The following is a 23,749-nucleotide window of genomic DNA, read 5'->3' on the forward strand; positions in this document are numbered from 1 at the left end:
CAAATTTCCTTTGGGAAAGTTGAAATTTGCACCTTTCCATGTAGAAACCCCTGTGGTACAAAAAAAGTTGCTTGAAACAGCTCGTCGTAAGCTTCTGTGACGTATGTCACAGAAGTCCACACCTGGATCTGACTGCTACACACACACCCATCAATCCAGTCACTGCTGTGTATGACACGCCCACGTTCACGTTGTCGCCAGTCCCAGTGCCAGACATAGATTTGTGGAGGGGCTTTGAATTGCTCTGAGGGGAGCAATTTTTTAGGCCAGAAGTGTAAATTAGAGCCCTGTGCTGGACTATTTTCTCTATCCTGCAGAATTTCAGATCATTACTGCCGCAATTGCAATGTGTGTGTTACACTCCCGCCTGTTTCCACAAGGTGTATGTTCAGACCCGCTCGCACTTTCAAAACTTGTGAAATTCGAGATGCATTGATTTTGTGTCTTCTCTTGTCCCACAGAAGAAAACACGTCATTTAGGCTATTAATAAAGAGATTCATTGGGGTTGTTTTGTTTCGTTTCCCTGGCCTGTGTGTTTTTTGAGGCACTGGTCAGAAAATTCCTATCTTATTGTTTTCATTAAGTTTAAAGACAGTTTCATATTATAGTTGTCATATATGTGTGCCATATATGGGCATGCAGTAAAGTGGGACTGTCGGTCAGGTTGCTACAGTAACTGCCGCTGCGGCTGCGTCTGCATCTGTCTCTGTATGTGTATCTGATGACTGATAGGCTATAGCCTAATAATTACTCCATATTTTATTTATCACTATTATTATGAATCATCTATATTGGAAATTTATACAAATTGTAATCATGGTAGCCTGCAATTTTGTATTTTTATTTTTGTGGTTGGCGGGTGACTGACTGACTGGTCCCGACTCCAAGGATGGGCACGACACCCTAAGGTCCCCCCATGATGACGGGTCTGGTTGCTGCTCGGACAAAAAAAGACAACACTCCTCCTCCTGAAGTGACAGTGGGCGTGGCCACTTCACTATAAATTTTCCAGGGTAAAATTTACTCTGCAGGGAGTACATTTGGTCCAACTCTAACCATAGTTATATAAACTCAGCTATAGAGTGAAATCAACTGCATCATTGTATAAATAAATTGGGACCAGCGGAGTAATTTTTACACTGCAAAATTTACTGTTTCCATATAACGCAACAACCAATGAAACACATCATTTCTGAGACCTGATTTTTCCTGTTTATTCTACTTACATACATATAAAACCAAAAACTCATGCAATCTGCCTCTACTGGTGGTTGAATCTCACTGCGATATTGTATCACTTCCTGTTCCGGAGCACAGCGGTGTTTGCTGTATCTGTTAGCTGTTTAATCTGCGCAGTTAGATTGATCTAGTTAACTAGATAATGATTTGTTTCACAGTGTAATCTTCACGTGCCTTAACTAAAGCACTCCCTCTGCTGAATCACCTCTAAATTATTTACACATTATTCACTTTGTGTGTTTTTAGGAATCCGCTACCTTAGCGCAGCTACTAGCTCTTAGTCGGTTTAGCATGGCGGCTTCTCCTGTCTCTCCCTCACTTTTCTGCTCTGAGTGTGAAATGTTTAGTTATTCCTCGGCCTCCTTTAGCAGTAATGGTAGTTGTAATAAGTGTAGCTTATTCGTAGCTTTGGAGGCCAGGCTGGGCGAATTGGAGACTCGGCTCCGCACCTTGGAAAATCCTACAGATAGCCAGGCCCCTGTAGTCGGTGCGGACCAAGGTAGCTTAGCCGCCGTTAGTTCCCCTCCCACAGATCCCGAGCAGCCGGGAAAGCAGGCCGACTGGGTGACTGTGAGGAGGAAGCGTAGTTCCAAACAGAAGCCCCCTGTACACCACCAACCCGTTCACATTTCTAACCGTTTTTCCCCACTTGGTGACACACCCGCCAAGGAACAAACTCTGGTTATTGGCGACTCTGTTTTGAGAAATGTGAAGTTAGCGACACCAGCAACCATAGTCAATTGTCTTCCGGGGGCCAGAGCAGGCGACATCGAAGGAAATTTGAAACTGCTGGCTAAGGCTAAGCGTAAATTTGGTAAGATTGTAATTCACGTCGGCAGTAATGACACCTGGTTACGCCAATCGGAGGTCACTAAAATTAACATTGAATCGGTGTGTAACTTTGCAAAAACAATGTCGGACTCTGTAGTTTTCTCTGGGCCCCTCCCCAATCGGACCGGGAGTGACATGTTTAGCTGCATGTTCTCCTTGAATTGCTGGCTGTCTGAGTGGTGTCCAAGAAATGAGGTGGGCTTCATAGATAATTGGCAAAGCTTCTGGGGAAAACCTGGTCTTGTTAGGAGAGACGGCATCCATCCCACTTTGGATGGAGCAGCTCTCATTTCTAGAAATCTGGCCAATTTTATTAAATCCTGCAAACCGTGACTACCCAGGGTTGGGACCAGGAAGCAGAGTTGTAGTCTTACACACCTCGCTGCAGCTTCTCTCCCCCTGCCATCCCCTCATTACCCCATCCCCGTAGAGACGGTGCCTGCTCCCAGACCACCAATAGCCAGTAAAAATCTATTTAAGCATAAAAATTCAAAAAGAAAAAATAATATAGCACCTTCAACTGCACCACAGACTAAAACAGTTAAATGTGGTTTATTAAACATTATGTCTCTCTCTTCTAAGTCCCTGTTAGTAAATGATATAATAATTGATCAACATATTGATTTATTCTGCCTTACAGAAACCTGGTTACAGCAGGATGAATATGTTAGTTTAAATGAGTCAACACCCCCGAGTCACACTAACTGCCAGAACGCTCGTAGCACGGGCCGAGGCGGAGGATTAGCAGCAATCTTCCACTCCAGCTTATTAATTAATCAAAAACCCAGACAGAGCTTTAATTCATTTGAAAGCTTGACTCTTAGTCTTGTCCATCCAAATTGGAAGTCCCAAAAACCAGTTTTATTTGTTGTTATCTATCGTCCACCTGGTCGTTACTGTGAGTTTCTCTGTGAATGTTTGGACCTTTTGTCTGACTTAGTGCTTAGCTCAGATAAGATAATTATAGTGGGCGATTTTAACATCCACACAGATGCTGAGAATGACAGTCTCAACACTGCATTTAATCTATTGTTAGACTCGACTGGCTTTGCTCAAAATGTAAATGAGTCCACCCACCACTTTATTCATACCTTAGATCTTGTTCTGACTTATGGTATGGAAATTGAAGACTTAACAGTATTCCCTGAAAACCACCTTCTGTCTGATCATTTCTTAGTAACATTTACATTTACTCTGATGGACTACCCAGCAGTGGGGAATAAGTTTCATTACAGTAGAAGTCTTTCAGAAAGCGCTGTAACAAGGTTTAAGGATATGATTCCTTCTTTATGTTCTCAGATGCCATATACCAACACAGGGCAGAGTAGCTACCTAAACTCTGTGAGTGAGATAAATTATCTCGTCAATAGTTTTACATCCTCATTGAGGACAACTTTGGATGCTGTAGCTCCTCTGAAAAAGAGAGCCTTAAATCAGAAATGCCTGACTCCGTGGTATAACTCACAAACTCGCAGCTTAAAGCAGATAACCCGTAAGTTGGAGAGGAAATGGCGTCTCACTAATTTAGAAGATCTTCACTTAGCCTGGAAAAAGAGTCTGTTGCTGTATAAAAAAGCCTTCCGTAAAGCTAGGACATCTTACTACTCATCACTTATTGAAGAAAATAAGAACAACCCCAGGTTTCTTTTCAGCACTGTAGCCAGGCTGACAAAGAGTCAGAGCTCTATTGAGCCGAGTATTCCTTTAACTTTAACTAGTAATGACTTCATGACTTTCTTTGCTAATAAAATTTTAACTATTAGAGAAAAAATTACTCATAACCATCCCAAAGACATATCATTATCTTTGGCTGCTTTCAGTGATGCCAGTATTTGGTTAGACTCTTTCTCTCTGATTGTTCTGTCTGAGTTATTTTCATTAGTTACTTCCTATTAGACCCCATTCCTACCAGGCTGCTCAAGGAAGCCCTACCATTTATTAATGCTTCGATCTTAAATATGATCAATCTATCTTTATTAGTTGGCTATGTACCACAGGCTTTTAAGGTGGCAGTAATTAAACCATTACTTAAAAAGCCATCACTTGACCCAGCTATCTTAGCTAATTATAGGCCAATCTCCAACCTTCCTTTTCTCTCATAAATTATTGAAAGGGTAGTTGTAAAACAGCTAACTGATCATCTGCAGAGGAATGGTCTATTTGAAGAGTTTCAGTCAGGTTTTAGAATTCATCATAGTACAGAAACAGCATTAGTGAAGGTTACAAATGATCTTCTTTTGGCCTCAGACAGTGGACTCATCTCTGTGCTTGTCCTGTTAGACCTCAGTGCTGCTTTTGATACTGTTGACCATAAAATTTTATTACAGAGATTAGAGCATGCCATAGGTATTAAAGGAATTGCGCTACGGTGGTTTGAATCATATTTATCTAATAGATTACAATTTGTTCATGTAAATGGGGAATCTTCTTCACAGACTAAGGTTAATTATGGAGTTCCACAAGGTTCTGTGCTAGGACCAATTTTATTCACTTTATACATGCTTCCCTTAGGCAGTATTATTAGACAGCATTGCTTAAATTTTCATTGTTACGTAGATGATACTCAGCTTTATCTATCCATGAAGCCAGAGGACACACACCAATTAGCTAAACTGCAGGACTGTCTTACAGACATAAAGACATGGATGACCTCTAATTTCCTGCTTTTAAACTCAGATAAAACTGAAGTTATTATACTTGGCCCCACAAATCTTAGAAACATGGTGTCTAACCAGATCCTTACTCTGGATGGCATTACCCTGACCTCTAGTAATACTGTGAGAAATCTTGGAGTCATTTTTGATCAGGGTATGTCCTTCAATGCGCATATTAAGCAAATATGTAGGACTGCTTTTTTGCATTTGCGCAATATCTCTAAAATTAGAAAGGTCTTGTCTCAGAGTGATGCTGAAAAACTAATTCATGCATTTATTTCCTCTAAGCTGGACTATTGTAATTCATTATTATCAGGTTGTCCTAAAAGTTCCCTGAAAAGCCTTCAATTAATTCAAAATGCTGCAGCTAGAGTACTGACGGGGACTAGAAGGAGAGAGCATATTTCACCCATATTGGCCTCTCTTCATTGACTTCCTGTTAATTCTAGAATAGAATTTAAAATTCTTATTCTTACTTATAAGGTTTTGAATAACCAGGTCCCATCTTATCTTAGGGACCTCATAGTACCATATCACCCCAATAGAGCGCTTCGCTCTCAGACTGCAGGCTTACTTGTAGTTCCTAAGGTTTTTAAGAGTAGAATAGGAGGCAGATCCTTCAGCTTTCAGGCTCCTCTCCTGTGGAACCAGCTCCCAATTCGGATCAGGGAGACAGACACCCTCTCTACTTTCAAGATTAGGCTTAAAACTTTCCTTTTTGCTAAAGTTTATAGTTAGGGCTGGATCAGGTGACCCTGAACCATCCCTTAGTTATGCTGCTATAGACTTAGACTGCTGGGGGGTTCCCATGATGCACTGAGTGTTTCTTTCTCCTTTTGCTCTTTATGCACCACTCTGCATTTAATCATTAGTAATTGATCTCTGCTCCCCTCCACAGCATGTCTTTTTCCTGGTTCTCTCCCTCAGCCCCAACCAGTCCCAGCAGAAGACTGCCCCTCCCTGAGCCTGGTTCTGCTGGAGGTTTCTTCCTGTTAAAAGGGAGTTTTTCCTTCCCACTGTCGCCAAGTGCTTGCTCACAGGGGGTCGTTTTGACCGTTGGGGTTTTTCCGTAATTATTGTATGGCTTTTGCCTTACAATATAAAGCGCCTTGGGGCAACTGTTTGTTGTGATTTGGCGCTATATAAATAAAATTGATTTGATTTGATATAATTAAATTTCATGCTGTTGTCAAGTTTTCATAACAGTGTGGAATTCAAGTTACACTTTCAGTGGTGGTGAAATATTAACTCTTTAATAGTATTAACTTTCTGACACATTTTCACATATGAAAGCGTATTTTCAGTACTATAACGAGTACTTTAACACCGTTCAAATTTAAGGGTGCAACTGTGGTTATTGTTCACACAAAGCCCACAGACAAATGTTGCAAGTTGGATTTAAACCCACAACCTTCTGGTTACAACACACAGCAGTGTCACGGGGTCACGACTCACAAGAACTCCTAATCCTCACCTGGCTCAAGAGGGGCTTAAAATGACTCCTTCAGAGAGTTCATTTACACCTACAGAGATTTGCATCAGCAACTCTCTGCATTTCTGAGAAACAAGTCCAACACTGTGCAAGTTTACAACTAAAAGTATTAAAACAACAAATTAAGAGTTAAAAACAACTCTGAAGCATTTGACTCTGAGATATTAATGCTCCAATTTTTGCTGTGATGCATCACCTTCATGTCTACGGGGGATTTGGGTCTACTATAAACAGAGCTGGCCTGTGAAATAGGTGGTATACACAAAAGCTGCGAGGGAAAACACGTCATAGTGGGTTACCCAAATAAAGGGGAATTTTAGTGGTTTACCCAAATAAAGAGAATTTTAAAAAATGAAATTATTTTGATACTGCTACTGGATCATTTAATGGTAAATATTACATAAACACTTGCAAGTACAAACAGGCAGAAAAACAAAGAATTTCAATGTAACATTCCTCCACAATACGAGAGGGTGACAAAAACTCTATAAGTACTTTGTACTATTTAAATGTGTTCCTAATAACCATGCAACAAGTTTAATTCAGTCTGTGAGATACAATTTACACTCATGGTGCCAAATTCTGATTCTTTGTTTTGACATCACACTTATTTGCACAACTTTATCAGGCTCACCAAAAGAACCAGCATAAAATATTCTCCAACGAGAGAATAAATACACAATTTTCTATCATTACAGTTCTCTCAGAATCATTTGTACTCCTGTCACTGGCATGAAGATAAGATAAGAAAAGCCTTTATTCATCCCTCAATGGGGAAATTTCAGAAGCAAACTGTTTTCCTCAAGCATTTTTTGAAAGAGGCCCACATTGATTATGTTGCTCAATTTTTTTTTGAGAGATTTTACCTCAATAAAGAGAGCACAATGGTTTATGTTCATCTTTACTGTCAGAGTGCACGGCTGCAGTAGACTACAGATGTTACTTCACACCTTTTAGGGTCCAAGTATACAGTGATGGCTGTTTGGACATTGTGGTGTATTGTATTGTATTGGGTCAAGATTTGTTTGTTTGATTCTGGCCATCAAAACAGTGAAAGATATTTTTTTAAACTCTTTTAAAATCTTAATAATCGCTTGCCTCATTCCTTCACAGGAATCCCATTTCATCTAAAAAGTGTTGATCCGAGGAGCCACATTAAGGCTTCTATTAGAATTATTTTCAAATAAAAATATTTTCACTTAAAAAATAACAGATTTGATCTTAAGAAAGTATTTCACGGCTATCTTATATTCTGTCCAATACTGTAATAGTCTACATGTCATCCTATCAAAAAGATTAAAGTCTTCTGGTGCCCGGAAAGAAAAAAAACAAGGAGAGGATGAAAAATGGGAATAAGTAGTGATAACAACATGATGACTGACAATACAGTAAAAGGCAATGGCACACAGCAAAAAGGGTCTTGAGTACAAAATATACATTTGACTTTCAATCTTATCCTGTAAAGACTGTAAAGTTTGAGTGTAAAATTGCCATCAATGTCCTTATATTTATTGTATTATGACACTTTTTCATTACTGTTTTGTTTTTTTAAATAAACATCAAAGACACAAGCTGTGCCTTTTCCGTGTGCGTATATGAACACAGTGATTGGAGGCTGTGATGCAGGGAGCACCAGATAAAATCTTGGCAGTGGAACCAAAGTGGTCAGGGCTGGTTCTGGCTACAAACATTAATAACCGACCCCTGGTGACTTGGATTAATATGATGTCTGCAACACGATCCCTGTCAGGAATCTTTGATGGAAAAATAAGGCTGACATCAGCTGATCGTGTGTTTAATGTGGACCGCTGGATTGTTTGGTCTGATGGGCTGCATGCGGCATAGCCACTGTGTCAAACGTAATCACAACCACGCTGCCCCTGCCGTCGCACCTACACACACATTCACACACAAACGAAAAAAAACACAGGATGTGTCTGCATACAGGTCAAGTATGCACGAGTGATCCAGACGTACATCATGTTACTGAAGGCGAGAAAAGAAGAGGAGACTGAGTGAGAGAGGCATAAATCAATAGGCAGGTGGTTGTGAGTTTATTCTTGCTGATGTGTTGATTAACTGCACAGACACACACCATCTCTCTCTCTCTCTCTGGCTCATAGTTCTGATTAAGTGGGCCACTCAGACACTGTCTGATTAGGACTAATGTTGGGCTGAATGTCACCAGACACAATGACCAACTGCACAGGATGATGTGTGTGTGTGCGTGTGTGCATGTGTGCATGCCACACAAATATTGTTTTGTGCTGTTGCATGTGTGTTACACATGTCTACACACAGTATTGCTTTGTGTGTGTTTGTATGTCTAAGATTATGCTTGATGATAATTTACTGTAGTGTGTGTGTCTGTTTGTGCGTGTGTTCCCCAGGAGACAGTCACTGTGACTAAGGAGCTGCGAGGCCTCATCAGCATTAGTACTACATTAGTGTCAGCCGTCACACACATCTTTACTAAACATAAATATCAGCTCCTACACCTGCACAAATCCATAAAACAGTAAAATGTCTCATAGGATTAAAAGCCATTTTTAAACCCTTCCCTTGTGTAAATAAGTGCTGCTATTACTGAAAACTTAAAGACTGATGTCTTTAATATAAACCATGTAAAGAGCTTAGTTTAAACAAATACACACACACACACACACACACACACACACACACACACACACACACACTCCAACCACTTATCCAAGATAAAGGTCACAGGGGGCTGGAGCTTATCCCAGCAGTCATAGGGCATGAGGCGAGGTGCATCCTGGACAGGACGCCAGTCTGTCGCAGGGCCACATATAGACAAACACATTCACACCTGCACGCACACCTACGGACAATTTAAAGTTTCCAATCCACCTAATATATCTCTGGGGTGGGAGGAAGCCGGAGCACCCAGAGGGAACCCACGTAAACACGGGGAGAACACGCAAACTCCACACAGAAAGCCCACAGGTGGGAATTGATCTCATAACTTTCTCACTGTGAGGCAACAGTGCTAACCACTAGGCCACCATGCTGCCCAAAAATCTATAGATTTTTTTATTTATATTTAAAAAATACTATAAGTACATTATACAGTTGTTCAAAATCTTGGACACACTGTGTCTATATCAGTGTCTCTCAGAGTTTATGTATGAATGTTATGTATTCATTTGTGTCAGTACAATGCAAGATGTTAATTTAAAAATAAAAATAAAATAAAATAAAATGACAGAGAATTTAGCCAATTCTATTAAAGAAAGTGACAGTCCTTTTTAGATTAACTAAAATCAGAATCACAATCAAATTTATTGCCAAGTAAGTTCTCACATACAAGGAATCTGATCTGGTGTTACTGGTGCATAAACAACAATAATAAAAAAGAAAAGGAAAAAATACATCTCTAAGGAGTAAAAGAATCAGTGTTCACTGTTAAATAAATATAACATAATGGCATGGGGCTGTGCAAAAGCAGAAACCTGCTTACTTTGTCATTTTACATTACAATGCATGATTCTAAAACAAAAATCAACAAACTTTATAATAACCAATGCATAATTAATTAATCAAAATAATGTTTTTGTAAAACCATTGGACACTTCACCTAAATAACTCAATTCAAAATGTAAAGATTAGTTACACTAGGTGATACTTACTCATATTTTATTATGTTTCTAATGCTTAGCACTCTTTACTTGACATTTAAATGATTTTCAGTAGGTTTTTTTTTTTTTTTTTTTTTTTAGCTTTGGAGTATAGAAGTAAATCTGTGCCATCAGAGTTTGAAGTTGAATTTCTAAGGTAAAAAAATAATTAAACCTCAAAAAAATAGAAAAACAGGGAGAAGCAATCGATCCCTGTCTCAATCATCCAACGTTTATGGAAGTAAATCTGTGATGTTGGATGATTGAGACAGGGATTGATTACTACTCCGTGCTTTTCTATTTTTTGAGGTTAAATGTTTTGAGGTTGTATTTTTTTTTTTAATCTTGAATTTTTTTTTAGGTTTCATTTTTTTTTTTTTTTTTTTTTAGGTTTCATTTTTTTTTTAGGTTGAAGTTTTTAAGGTTGAATATTTTGATGCTAAACAAATTCAACCTTAGGAATTCAACTTCAAACTCTGCTGGCACAGATTTACTTCCATATTGGAGTGTTTTAAGCCACATCTAATATTTTTCACAATAATATATACTTACAGAGGCTGAAACAAACACACTGACAGACATTAAGGGTGCAATTCAGGATTATGATCACAATTCTGCTTGGATTCCAGTTTGATGTAATGCATCCAGTCAGACTTCATAGCAAAATTTTGAGTTTATTGTCAGTTTTTCATAACTACTGAACTATCAGAATTTATTCAGGTTATTTGCATCAGAGCCACTGCAGGGAGAAGGAGTAGGTACTGGATTTATGTATTCAAAAGTCTTCAAAATAGAGGGAAAAAACTTTCAAACGGTGTTCAAAATGAAAGGTGGTTTACGTATCAGTGAGATATATACAAAAATCTTTATTCAAAATAGTTGCAAAGTGAACCTACTTATATTACAGATACTGCAAGAATGGCATAAAAAAAACATGTTAATAGTATTAAGAAAAAAACTAAGACATTCTGGCAGGTGCACATGAACCGCAGATGCACAAATTACTACATTTTTATTACGTGCACTATTGAGGGTTAAATGGATGTTGAATCATTGTATTTGTGGAAAACCACTTCATGCCAGTTTAATCTCAAATAAAGCAGAAAATGACTCAGTCTTCAAATCTTGCAATTTTCATCTTTGATAAATGGCTCAAACTGTTTGTCTGTTGTGTTTCTGTTGACTAAATAGGTAATTGCTTCACTAAATGTTTCAGTTGCATCAGAGAGGAAATATAATGCCTTTTAAATCATGTTCTTGGATCAGGATTTTGAATTCTTGAAAGCTTGTTCCATAAATGCATCAGCTGAACAGAAGACGTCACTGCTGCGTAGTCAAAGTGTGTCGGCAGTATCTACGTGATCCTAATGTAGGTAAATAGCCAAACCAATATCCCATTAGCTCCTGAAGCATTCTGCCCTCAGCCTGCTGCATTCCGAACCCTGTAGCAGACGCATATACTGCAATTTAATTCTACCAGCACATGGAGAGGAAGAGAGGATCACATAGTGACGAGGGGAGCTACTGAGAAGGAGAGAGGTAGCTTAATGCAATAAAGCATGTAGTATTGACATCTTTCTTGTGTCTATTGATTCCCCATTATGTTGCTAACAAACCCTGGTTGACATTTTGTCATTTGCAATCATGTTAACACTGCGACTCACCCGCTCTCCTCCACGAACCAATCTAGCTGCACATTCGAGTTTACACGTGTGCTCGTGGTTGTGCAAACACACATACTGTGCCACCTGTATTGCATTTTCACACAGACATACACACACACCGTGCACAAGCATATGAGTGAGCACACTGCATGCATACACACACACACACACACACACATATACATGCATGGCTATTATGCAGCAGCAGCAGAAATGTCTCAAGCTCAGGACTCTGGACACAGTGATCAATGGACAGACTGAAAAATTTACTGGAATGCTGTGCCACACGTTAGGTGAAGTACAAACTCCAGAGAATGGCTCTATATAATCTAAAAACGTGATGAGAAAAAAAAAATAACTGTTAAATGTTACTCCATCTGAAAGGCAGGGACAACAAAAAAAAAAATCCCTTTATGAGCAGGTCTGATTTATGTGTGTGTGTGTTTGTGAGAGAGAGAGAGAGAGAGAGAGAGAGAGAGAGAGAGAGAGAGAGAGAGAGAGATCGAGTTACTAATTCAGCCATATACTCACTCTGCAAGTGATACTCCTCCTCGTCTTAGGGAGATGAAGACAGAGGAGGAGTATCACTTGCATAGTGAGGAACCATCAGCTTCAAAGTTCTGGTCATGTGCCACATTTCTCTGTGCAAGATCCAGCACGCAGGTGCCTGAGTGTTGAGTGGTGAGGCCAAGGGAATACTCACATTCTACCTCGCTGTGGCTGATAGATGGTTATTTTAGTAATGTAGGGATGGTCCGGTTGTCTGACTCAGTGGTTGCCATCCAGGACTCAAGGTGGTTCCATGCTGTTGTTAATATAGCCAAGTACAGGATCAGTGCATGCTCCCAGGCTTGACTTGACTGCACAGTGACATGTTATGTATCTGTGTCATGCCAAAATTGTAGCGAAACACGTCATATCCGAATACAAAATAACAGAATAATGTACAGAATAACTGCAATGTGCATCCAACGCATGAGTACCTGAGTGTTGAGGACCCTATAGAGAATGCCAGTGGAATGTGCGTGCTACTGACATGAGACCACTTCACAATAGCTCAAGCAGTTCAAAATTTATATAATTCCTGTACTACTTCATAATGCGTATTGTGTGGTGTTACATGTTATTAATATGCAGCATACTCTGTATTCTGCATATTATACTCACAAGCACACAGTGATACAGACGTAATGGTCACATAATCACCACTGGACTTCCAGAAAGACATTGTGTGAGGTGGAATGTTTCATTGTTGAAACACTGAATGAGACCACCAGAGTGAAAGAAAAGCTGTCACCTTGGAAGGACCAGATTTCCAAGCTGTGCACATAAAGGTGTCCATACCCACAGACCCCTTGAGAGGCCATAGAGAGGGAATAACTAAAAAAGAAAGCATAGTGTGCTATTGCATAGACACAACATATAATCCCTTTACACAGTTTGAATTAGGTTGAATTAGATGGAAAAAAAGCGCTATATAAATGCAATCCATAGGTTGACTAATTCATGCACATAAGGTACATAATTAAATACTTTTCTGACATTGCATAATGCTAAGACTTTAATCCCCACATCTGCATGCATGGATTTCTGAGCAAACAAAGTATATTCTGTGATCAGTAAATGTATTTCCCTATTTGCAATTATTCACATAAATTCACAACAATGATATCTGTCTCTCAGTGTCACTCTCAATTTAGTGCAGTCTCTGTGCAATTAACTTGACACCGTGCACAAACTAATCAACTGTGGTAACTAATTAATCAAATTGTGCAAACAAATTGTATCTTGTGCACACAGTAGCATTTCCAATGCTCTATACAGTGAAATATATATATATATATATATATATATATATATATATATATATATATATATATATATATATATATATATATATATACAGTGAGGAAAATAAGTATTTGAACACCCTGCGATTTTGCGAGTTCTCCCACTTAGAAATCATGGAGGGGTCTGAAATTTTCATGTCTTGCATGTCCACTGTGAGAGACATAATCTAAAAAATAAATAAATAAATACATCCAGAAATCACAATGTATGAATTTTTAATAATTTATTTGTATGTTACTGCTGCAAATAAATATTTGAACACCTGTGAAAATCAATGTTAATATTTGGTACAGTAGCCTTTGTTTGCAATTACAGAGGTCAAACGTTTCCTGTAGTTTTTCACCAGGTTTGCACACACTGCAGCAGGGATTTTGGTCCATTCCTCCACACAGATCTTCTCTAGATCTTTCAGGTTTGGAGTTTCAGCTCCCTCCAATGATTTTCTATTGAGTTCAGGTCTGGAGACTGGCCAGGCCACTCCAGGACCTTGAAATGCTTCTTACGGAGCCCCTCCTTAGTTGCCCTGGCTGTGTGTTTGGGGTCATTGTCATGCTGGAAGACCCAGCCATGACCCATGTTCAATGCTCTTACTGAGGGAAGGAGGTTGTTTGCCAGAATCTCGCAATACATGACCCCATCCATCCTCCCTTTAATACGGTGCAGTCGTCCTGTCCCCTTTGCAGAAGAGCACCCCCAGAGTATGATGTTTCCACCCCCATGCTTCACGGTTGGGATGGTTTTCTTGGGGTTGTTCTCATCCTCTAAACATGGTAAGTGGAGTTGATTCCAAAAAGCTCTATTCTGGTCTCATCTGACCACATGACCTTCTCCCATGCCTCCTCTGGATCATCCAGATGGTCACTGGTGAACTTCAAACGGGCCTGGACATGTGCTGGCTTGAGCAGGGGGATCTTGCTGCCCTGCAGGATTTTAAACCATGACAGCATCATGTGTTACTAATGTAATCTTTGTGACTGTGGTCCCAGCTCTTTTCAGGTCATTGACCAGGTCCTCCTGTGTAGTTCTGAGCTTTCTTAGAATCATCCTTACCCCACAAAGTGAGATCTTGCATGGAATCCCAAACAAAGGGAGATTGACAGTCATCTTGTGTTTCTTCCACTTTCTAATAAATAATCATAACAGTTGTTGTCTTCTACCAAGCTGCTTGCCTGTTGTCCTGTAGTCCATCCCAGCCTTGTGCAGGTCTACAGTTTTGTCCCTGGTGTCCTTAGACAGCTCTTTGGTCTTGGCTATGGTGGACAGGTTGGAGTGTGATTGATTGAGTGTGTGAACAGGTGTCTTTTATACAAGTAACAAGTTCAAACAGGTGCAATTAATACAGGTAAAGAGTGCAGAATAAGAGGGCTTCTTAAAGAAAAATTAACAGGTCTGTGTGAGCCAGAATGTGTGCTGGTTGGTAGGGGATCAAATACTTATTTGCAGCAGTAACATACAAATAAATTCTTAAAAATCATACAATGTGTTTTCTGGATTTTTTTTATTTTTTTTATTATTATTATGTCTCTCACAGTGGACATGCACCTAAGATGAAAATTTCAGACCCCTGCATGATTTCTAAGTGGGAGAACTTGCAAAACCGCAGGGTGTTCAAATACTTATTTTCCTCACTGTATATATATATATATATATATTCTCTTTTGTCACTCCAAGACTCTCCAGATCACAGATTCAACCAACCTGCTCTGCAGGTTCCGCCCTCCTCTTTCTCTATACAGATCGGTCTATGGGTGCACTCCAGATGCACACTGGTATTCTGCGGTTCTTCTGCAATATGCTTCTGCTGTCCTGTAGTGTACAGCCAGATTTACATTTGTCAGATTTTAGGTAATTAGGAGTCACTCTCAGCATCGGAGATGACACACAGTGATATAAAAACAATGAGGACTTCCAAAATGTGTGACACAGATGCAAATCTGCCACTGTTATAGAGATAAAAGACAACAGTCCAACCAGTAATTCACTGTTCCACCAAACAAGACAATATATAGAACTATTCAGTCGTGATGTCAGTGTCAGGTGACCTCCTCTATAGCCACTATTACTACTGGTTCAAAGAAGCAGAAATAAAACAACAACAACAAAAATGACATACGTAGTGGTGATACTTATGGAAGTGATTGCTGAGCTTTTTTGGCTGGTAGGTAGGTAGGTAGGTAGGTAGGTAGGTAGGTAGGTAGGTAGGTAGGTAGGTAGGTAGGTAGATAGATAGATAGATAGATAGATAGATAGATAGATAGATAGATAGATAGATAGATAGATAGATAGATAGATAGATAGATCCCTCCAGTTTTCATAACACAATAACTTCAAAATAATAAATGATATTATCTTCTATATCTCCAAATTAAAAGGGCATATAATAAGGTTAAAATGATTGAAATTTGATTAACTGTGTACTAGATCAGTGCAAAAAAAAAAAAAAAACCCAGACAAACAAGCAAACAGAAAAACTTTGTTTCACACGTCTGGTATTGTTGTACAGAAGAATCTTCTCCTTACATGTGATTGAAATTGAATATAGCTTGAAATAAGCTTGTTTGTATGTTTGTTTTATTTACAAAGCCTAGGTCTGGTGGCCATGAAGGTCACTGCTGCTTGTTTTAACAGATCATTACATGTGAATTCATAACCACACTTTACAGATGTTGAGAGACACAGAGCGAAGAAGTGTTTGCTTCAGCTTCATTCACACAGAATCTTTTCTGGGGGTTGTGTGGTCTTTTGACTGTCATTTGAGTTTTAAAAGATAACTGTTGGCAAGCAATCAGAAAATAACAGTTTCCCTCACATTGACCTTATTCACTCTGTACCTTTTTTCAAACCCCCTCACTGTTTTCTTTTGTATTTAATGTTTAATTGTATAAAAAAAATCTGCTGAGTTGAGTGTTAGAACACAACATCTGTCAAACATTCATAAAACAACAGTTTACTTCTCTGATTCAGTACATTTTTTTGTCTGGAAACACCTGCTCCTAATTTCCATTATCTGTGCTGTGTCTACTAACCATGCAGCAGGTGAGAGTGTTCAATTTATGCTGGGATATGGCATAAGCAAAACAAAACTGATTTTCTTTTTTTATTGATCTAGTACACTTAAGTACACCAGATATTAATCAGCTTGTTGTCTTTCTATGCTCTTTTAATTTAGAGACTTGTAAGATAATAACGTTTATTGATTCTGAGTTATTGTGTTAACAAACTGGAGGTGACGGACTCATTCATTTATCTGTCTGTTCACTCACATTTTACAGGATACATGTGGGATAATATGATCTCTTTAAAGTGGTTGATTCTGAAACAATTAGCATCTCCACTATTACCAAAGAAATATGATGTGTGTGTGTGTGTGTGTTTTTTCATGGCTGGGGAGGGAGGGGGGAGGTTAAAAATTCAACAACAAAAATCTGTATATGTATCAGCTGAAGTAGAAGAAACTGAATGTCCCTAAATTTAACATTTTCCCTCAAAACACCACAGACTCCACCGGGTTTTAATGGTGCATGAAAGAAGGATGTATGTGTGTGAACATGAAAGTGGCAATAAGGAACAGAGAGAGAAAGAAAGAAAGAAAGAAGCAGTCCCAGGATCCTTGATGTCTCATCATATCACATCATATATAAAGTCATGTACTGTGTGGGGAAACCTGTGGTTTCTCCTCCATGTCCCATTAAACTTTCATAGACCAGTTAATGCTGATGGCTTCACAAACCACTTTACCACTTGCACAGAGGTACACGCACACAAACATAAGTATATTTCAGACACCGATGGCCCTAACCTGCACCTTCACAGACACAATGCCATTAAAAATAGAACAAAACCTAGATCAGTTACAGCAGCTTTCTATCCAGGTGGAAAACACTTCGACATGCTTCTTTTATGTTATATGATGCTCTGTCTATTTCAAGACAACACGTGTGTGTGTGCCTGCGTGCGTGCGTGCGTGTGTGTGTGTGAGTAAAGTGAAAGAGCCCCCACAGGAGTTGTGCATTCAGTGCTTGAGGCCTGTTGTAACATGAAAGAGAATGAAAACACAGGGGGCAGAGAAGGGTCAGGTGGGGCTGAGTCAAACACTCCTGCTGTGACCTCCGACCCTGAACAGATCTCCAACTCAAAGAAGTCAAGGAGCAGACACCAGTCAAAGAGACAAGTTAAGTGAGAGCTCGAGTCAAGGACCCTACAAGGACATGAGAGACCTGCTATTATGACATCTCGTATGTGTCGCCTGCGGAGGCAAAGCGATTTCATTTATACGGAACATTTTATTTGCAAGAAAATGAATACAGAACAAGGTAAAATAAAAGAAATGACAATGCTGAGAACAATCCGACAGTTCCCAAACTTCTCACGCTGTTATAAATAGATGAAACTGATTATTGAAGCTCAAAGACACAATGCCACTGCTGTGTAGGCGTATTAGCCAAGGGGACAATGATGGCAGAAGTTAGACTTTTTTTAAAACCTTAAACCAAAGGAGTCAATTGCTTTCAAACTGCTCAAAACACTGAAGGACACAGTTGCTTCAGGAAATGATTCACCATTTCAAAAGGTACAAAACCTCAAGAGTCACAGTCTGGAAACACTCAAAGAGTAGGTGAAACAAATGCTTGAGCAGTTGATCGGCTGTTTCAAATCCTTCAAAACAGTAAAAGAAGCACTTGTTTCGGAAGATGATTCACAGTTTAAAATGCTAAATGAACCAGTTGTTTCAGAAAATGACTTTCTTTAAATGACTCAAAATAGTACATAGAATCATTTCTTCACAAAATGGTTCACGGTTTCAAAATGTTTGGAAATGAATCTACTGCTGTGGAAAGTGACACTTGAAACACTCAAAACAACAAATGAAGCATCCATTAAAAAAGAGCAGCTATTTGAAATCACTCGAAAAACAGCAAATAAAAGTTTCTTCAAAAAATTATTCACTGTTTCAAAAAATGTTTGAAACACTACATTAACAAATTGTCTTGAAGAGTGCAAAAACAAAAAATAAAGCCTGGTTCGCACGGCAGGATAATTAGGTCAATATCGGACCCGATCTTCCCCTTCAGACAATCGTAAGGACGCCCCGAATCGTGATGACGCTGAAGATAATCTTATCAGATATTCCTGCCGTGTGTGGTGTGTTCAGAGCGCTCTGATCTGCTTGGAAGGACATCAGGAGCGCTCCGATCGCAAATTGGGGATATTTAACATGTTGGATTGTCTTGGCCCGATATCGCAGCGTGTGTGGTGTCCCTCGACCACAAACGAGCACGCAGCCTGCTGAATGTGATGTGCAGCCAATCAGAAAATGATGTGACGGATGCACGGAGCAGAAAATAAAATCAAAACAGCTGTTCTGACTTACCAGAAAGTCCAGTGGTCACGCTGTGTCCACTCCTTTAATGAACACCCTTTTCTTTTTCTTTTTGTATCGTTTTTCCCTCTGTTTTAGTCCACAAAGTATCTCAGTTTGTTTACTCTGATGTCACGTTTAATCTCGAGAGATTTTGCGAGATTTCCTGTCTGAGCTGGGAATGTTCGTGTGTGAAATCTGTTGGTGTGTGGTGTTGTTGTCCTTACCGTGTGGCTGCTGGACACCACACACTGTACGACCAAACCTGTTAGATCTATGATTTTTTTTTTTGTTATCTTCACATGTGTGGTCTCTCAGGTTTTGGAAACCTAATGATAATTTTAAAATCCTGTCGTGTGACCCAGGCTTAAAGCACATGCTTCCAGAAATATCAGCTGGTTGAAATTCCTCAAAAAATAATTCTAAAAAAAATTTGTTTTCAAAAGCCATCATCTACTACAGGGGTGGCCAAGTTCGGTCCTCGAGAGGCACCTTACTGACACTCTTAGTTGTCTCCCTGCTCCAACACACCTGAATCCAATGAAAGGCTCATTAAAAGTCTGCTAACGAGTCTTTGATTGGATTCAGGTGTGTTGGAGCAGGGAGACAACTAAGAATGTCAGGAAGGTGGCTCTAGAGGACCGAACTTGGCCACCCCTGATCTACTAAGTGGTACAACTGCTTCAAAAAGCGAGACACTGTCTAAAAACACTTGAAAGAGCATATGAAACATAAGTGATAAAATGTTTCAAATCACTGAACATGGCAAACTGTTTCAGAAAATGACCAATGTTTCAGAGTGCTTCATGGCAAATGGACACTGTGTCAAAACACTTGAAACAACATATGAAACATAAGTGATAAAATGTTTCAAATCACTCAACATGGTAAACTGTTTAAGAAAACGACCAATGTTTCAAAGTGCTTCATGGCAAGTGGACACTGTGTCAAAACACTTGAAACAGCATATGAAACATAAGTAATAAAATGTTTCAAATCACTCAACATGGCAAACTGTTTCAGAAAATGACCAATGTTTCAGAGTGTTTCATGGCAAATGGACACTGTGTCAAAACACTTGAAACAACATATGAAACATAAGTGATAAAATGTTTCAAATCACTCAACATGGTAAACTGTTTAAGAAAATGACCAATGTTTCAAAGTGCTTCATGGCAAGTGGAAACTGTGTCAAAACACTTGAAACAGCATATGAAACATAAGTAATAAAATGTTTCAAATCACTCAACATGGTAAACTGTTTAAGAAAACGACCAATGTTTCAAAGTGCTTCATGGCAAGTGGACACTGTGTCAAAACACTTGAAACAGCATATGAAACATAAGTGATAAAATGTTTCAAATCACTCAACATGGTAAACTGTTTAAGAAAATGACCAATGTTTCAAAGTGCTTCATGGCAAGTGGACACTGTGTCAAAACACTTGAAACAGCATATGAAATTTAAGTGATAAAATGTTTCAAATCACTCAATATGGTAAATTGTTTCAGAAAATGATTCAATGTTTCAAAGTGCTTGATGGCAAGTGGACAGTAGGACACACAAAATGAGTTCCACGTCCTTGCTGTGCTGAGTTTAATCCACTTTAATATTTATGTAAAGCTTTTGGTGGCTCAGTTTAAAAGGTGTCAGGCTGCACCTTTTCAGTCACAGTGCTGGAAAAGGACGATGCTTTGTGCTACATTATCAAAGAAGGAATAAAATCACCACAGCACAGTGAATCACTGTTATCCCACCATCTGAATCCAGCAGGCTGTGCACGCCTCACATCACTTTGCCTGCTTATTCAGATGCTGGCCCTGACCCGGGACACTGAAACATAATGGCTCGCCCGTGCTTTACTCTCACACCTCTCAAGCTCAAACTGGGTTTTCCTCTCCCTCCTCGTTTTTCACTCTGTCATCTACTCTTACTTTCACCCGCTTTGCTCTTTCTTCCCACATATTTTTTTTTATCTCATCCTGACACTCGCCATTTTTCAACATGCAGAGCGCGAAATCTCCTCCTCCCGTCCTCGCTCCTTCGCCTTGTCGTCCTTCCAACCCATCTCATCCTTGCTTTTTGCCCTCTCTTCTTACGCGTATATCTCGGGCGATGTGAAAGCTCACGGGTTCCTCCCTGCGCCGTTTTCACCATTGCCTCTATCATCTCTTGTCACACGGTGCGCGCACCGTTGAGTGAGCGCGTAGAGCAAGGGGTAAGAGCTTGGCATCTTGTGAAAACCAAATGGGCTCGAACTGATCTGGAAATGAGAGGGGTGGGGGCGGGTTGTGAGCTGGAGGGGTGACTGGCCCTTTAAGAGTCAAGGCGCACACCAGCCATATTTACGCACCATTACGCACTGATACCAACTTGTGCATACACTGCTGAGTGACTTTAATGCAGAATTGCGAGAGAAAATAACAGCCCATTGACCTCATATGGTATTTTCCATCACCTTCTTTATGGCTACCATCCTTCAGGGGGAGCAACAAACACATTACACCCCGCGCATCCTCCCTCTCCGAGCATACAGACGGGGAATAAAGCCGAGCAGCTGTTGTGTGTCTGAGAAACAGTGGAAGCCGAGCCGAACGTCAGTCAGTGACAAGCCGGCCTGACTGCTCCCACCGTGCGTCCTTTTATTCCGCTTCAGCGCAGATGAAACGCAGACGGCGCCCCAGCCCCAGCCGGCGCCCTCCCCCCCAGCGACTCCACACTCCCTCCTCTTTACCGAGCAAGCAGCAGGCGAACAGTAACAGTATACAGAGGTGAAGCCACCGCTGGAGATCTTTATCTAGCTCGTAAATACGCGACGTTTACGCACGAGTTGAAACAAATGCTCCCCCCACCCCACCCCCGCGCGCGCCCGCGCTCCACGAGTCCACAATCAAACGAATAAAGCACAAAACATGAAATGATATCAAGGTGCAGATTAAATATGTTTTCTATCTCTCTTCTCTCGCGTCGGTACTCCTTCCTGCACCTACTCTCTCCTTCTGTCTCACCCTCTCCCTGCTTCCACCGGCCCTGGAATCGATCTCCGCAGGATCGATAAGTTGGCATGAATATTCCCTGCCTGCCGAGAGTCTAGTTGGGGAGAGACAGAGGCTGATGCTCAGGCGAAGGCAGCGGAGGAGAGGGGAAGGATGGGGACGGAGAAAACAACGTATAGCCGACGTGGAAACGAGAGCGACCCACGGACAGCATTTTATGAATTTTAACCCCCATCTCCCTAGTCAGGTGTGGACGCTCGGGAAAGCTTTTGGGCTTTTTAAACCAGCGTGGAGGAGCGCGCGTGTGTAAGACGGTGCGTGCGCCGACAGCTATCCCCCGCAGCAAGTGCATCAGTTCCGCGTAAAAGGCGGCGGGGCGGGTCTGCGTGGCCGACATGGAGGAGGTGAAGGAGGAGAAAATGTCTTACCGGAGTTGGAGCGGAGAGCCAGAGGGGACTTCAGGCGCCAGGTGGTGAGGTCAGGGGCAGTTCTCTGAAACACGAACGGCACCGGCAGTGGAACAAACATGATCTTCGTCTTGCTTGTGTTTTGGATGCAAATAATCTGACAGAGGTGTCGGTACGAGTTCCGTCCTCTTCTCAGGCTCGGTCCACTTCTCTGACAGACAGCTTTGGGGAAATATTTGGTGTGGAGAGCTCAGGCGTGCGCACATGTAGCCTAGCTGCGCACTTTTATTTACATCTGACTGGCATTACTTTGGATGAAAAAGAAAAAAGAAATGCATAGAACATATGATGTTCCCTTGGCTGCAGTCCGGACTAACACACAGGCGGATGGAGAGGAGATCAGGAAAAGTTCTGTTACAATAGGATCAGATATTATGTCATCCGCCTGTTGGTGCTGCAGCCGCGTCTTTCTGCAACTTTTGCACAGCTGAAGCGTTGAGTAAACATAGATGCCTTATTTTATCCGTTGACCGAGAGGTGTGGGGGGGAGAAAAAGGCAAGAGAACAGTCGCTGTGGTGGAGCATCACCGGTACGAGCTTTGGTATTCGCTTTGCAATTTGAAAAACACAGACAAGAAAGAGGAGCTATCAAGTCTTATTTGGAATTTTGTAAATATTTGGTTTGATTCTGTTATTTGGTTTGCAGCTAAAAGCGCTCCTGGTCTTCTCTCGTTTGCATGAAGGCTACATTCGTCCGCACGCATCCAGCACGCGGATCTGGCGTCGGAAAGCGCGTTTAATAAAACAGCTTCATTAAAATAGAAATAAATAAGAAGAAAAGCGTAAATCAGGAGCAAATTAATAAACAAAACAAGGATGTACAAACACAACGAGCGCGTTTGGCCCCGACGCTCCACCTCCCTCGCTGTCACAGGGCGGTAATTAAAACGCAATCAATCGATAGACAAATAAATAAATAAATAAATGCGCACAGACAAATAAATAATGTGAAACCGTAGAAAACAGCCAGAGCCTGTATAGTCCAGTTATGGTGCCGCGTTTTAACGGTTCACTTGCCGATCTCCGTCCATCCGTCTGTGTCTTTTTTTTTCTCGTTTCTTTTTTCTTTCTTTTTTTTTTTTAGGTCTGTCTGTCTGTCTGTCTGTCCCCAGTATTATTTGGGAACCCCAACCGCTCACTCGACCCGGCTCCCTCCAGGACTGTAGCGATCTGGACGCAACATTGAAGCGAGAGAGGAGCCGCTACTACTCACACATCAGCACCCCACCCCCGCACCTCCTACACCTCCCCGCACCTCCTCCCTGCACCCCCCTCCCCCCACTCCTCACCCCCGCCTTCTCCATCTCCCTCTGTTTCACTACCGCTGCAAAAGGTATCCTGTATTGATTTGTGCCCCCCCACTCCCCAATAACACCGAACATAATGATGCCGTGCGTAAAGATGAAGACCCAAGACAATCCACAGCGTGCACGGAACAATTATTTAAACAGGTGCCAAATTCTGCTGACGCACGTGTTACGATGAGTTCAACGCATGATGAGCAAAAAGTTAGTTTGCGCCATTTGCATTATGATTTTGCACAAATGTGTCCAGTTT

The 23,749-nt window shown here is 40.7% G+C and overlaps 1 protein-coding gene across 3 annotated transcripts in view; it reads right to left on the reverse strand.

Annotated features, from left to right (window-relative positions):
* pou2f2a (POU class 2 homeobox 2a) overlaps positions 1-23,420 on the reverse strand; it is a 110,298-nt gene extending 86,878 nt beyond the window's left edge. For all 3 annotated transcript variants that reach the window (XM_034174426.1, XM_034174424.1, XM_034174427.1), the window contains exon 1: positions 22,154-23,420. In XM_034174426.1, coding sequence (XP_034030317.1) covers positions 22,154-22,253 — 100 coding nt within the window. In that variant the 5' untranslated portion in view covers positions 22,254-23,420. The remainder of the gene's footprint in view (positions 1-22,153) is intronic.
* Between the last annotated feature and the right edge of the window lie 329 nt (positions 23,421-23,749).

Source organism: Thalassophryne amazonica, chromosome 7, assembly GCF_902500255.1.
Source record: "Thalassophryne amazonica chromosome 7, fThaAma1.1, whole genome shotgun sequence".
NCBI classification, from domain to species: Eukaryota; Metazoa; Chordata; class Actinopteri; order Batrachoidiformes; family Batrachoididae; genus Thalassophryne; species Thalassophryne amazonica.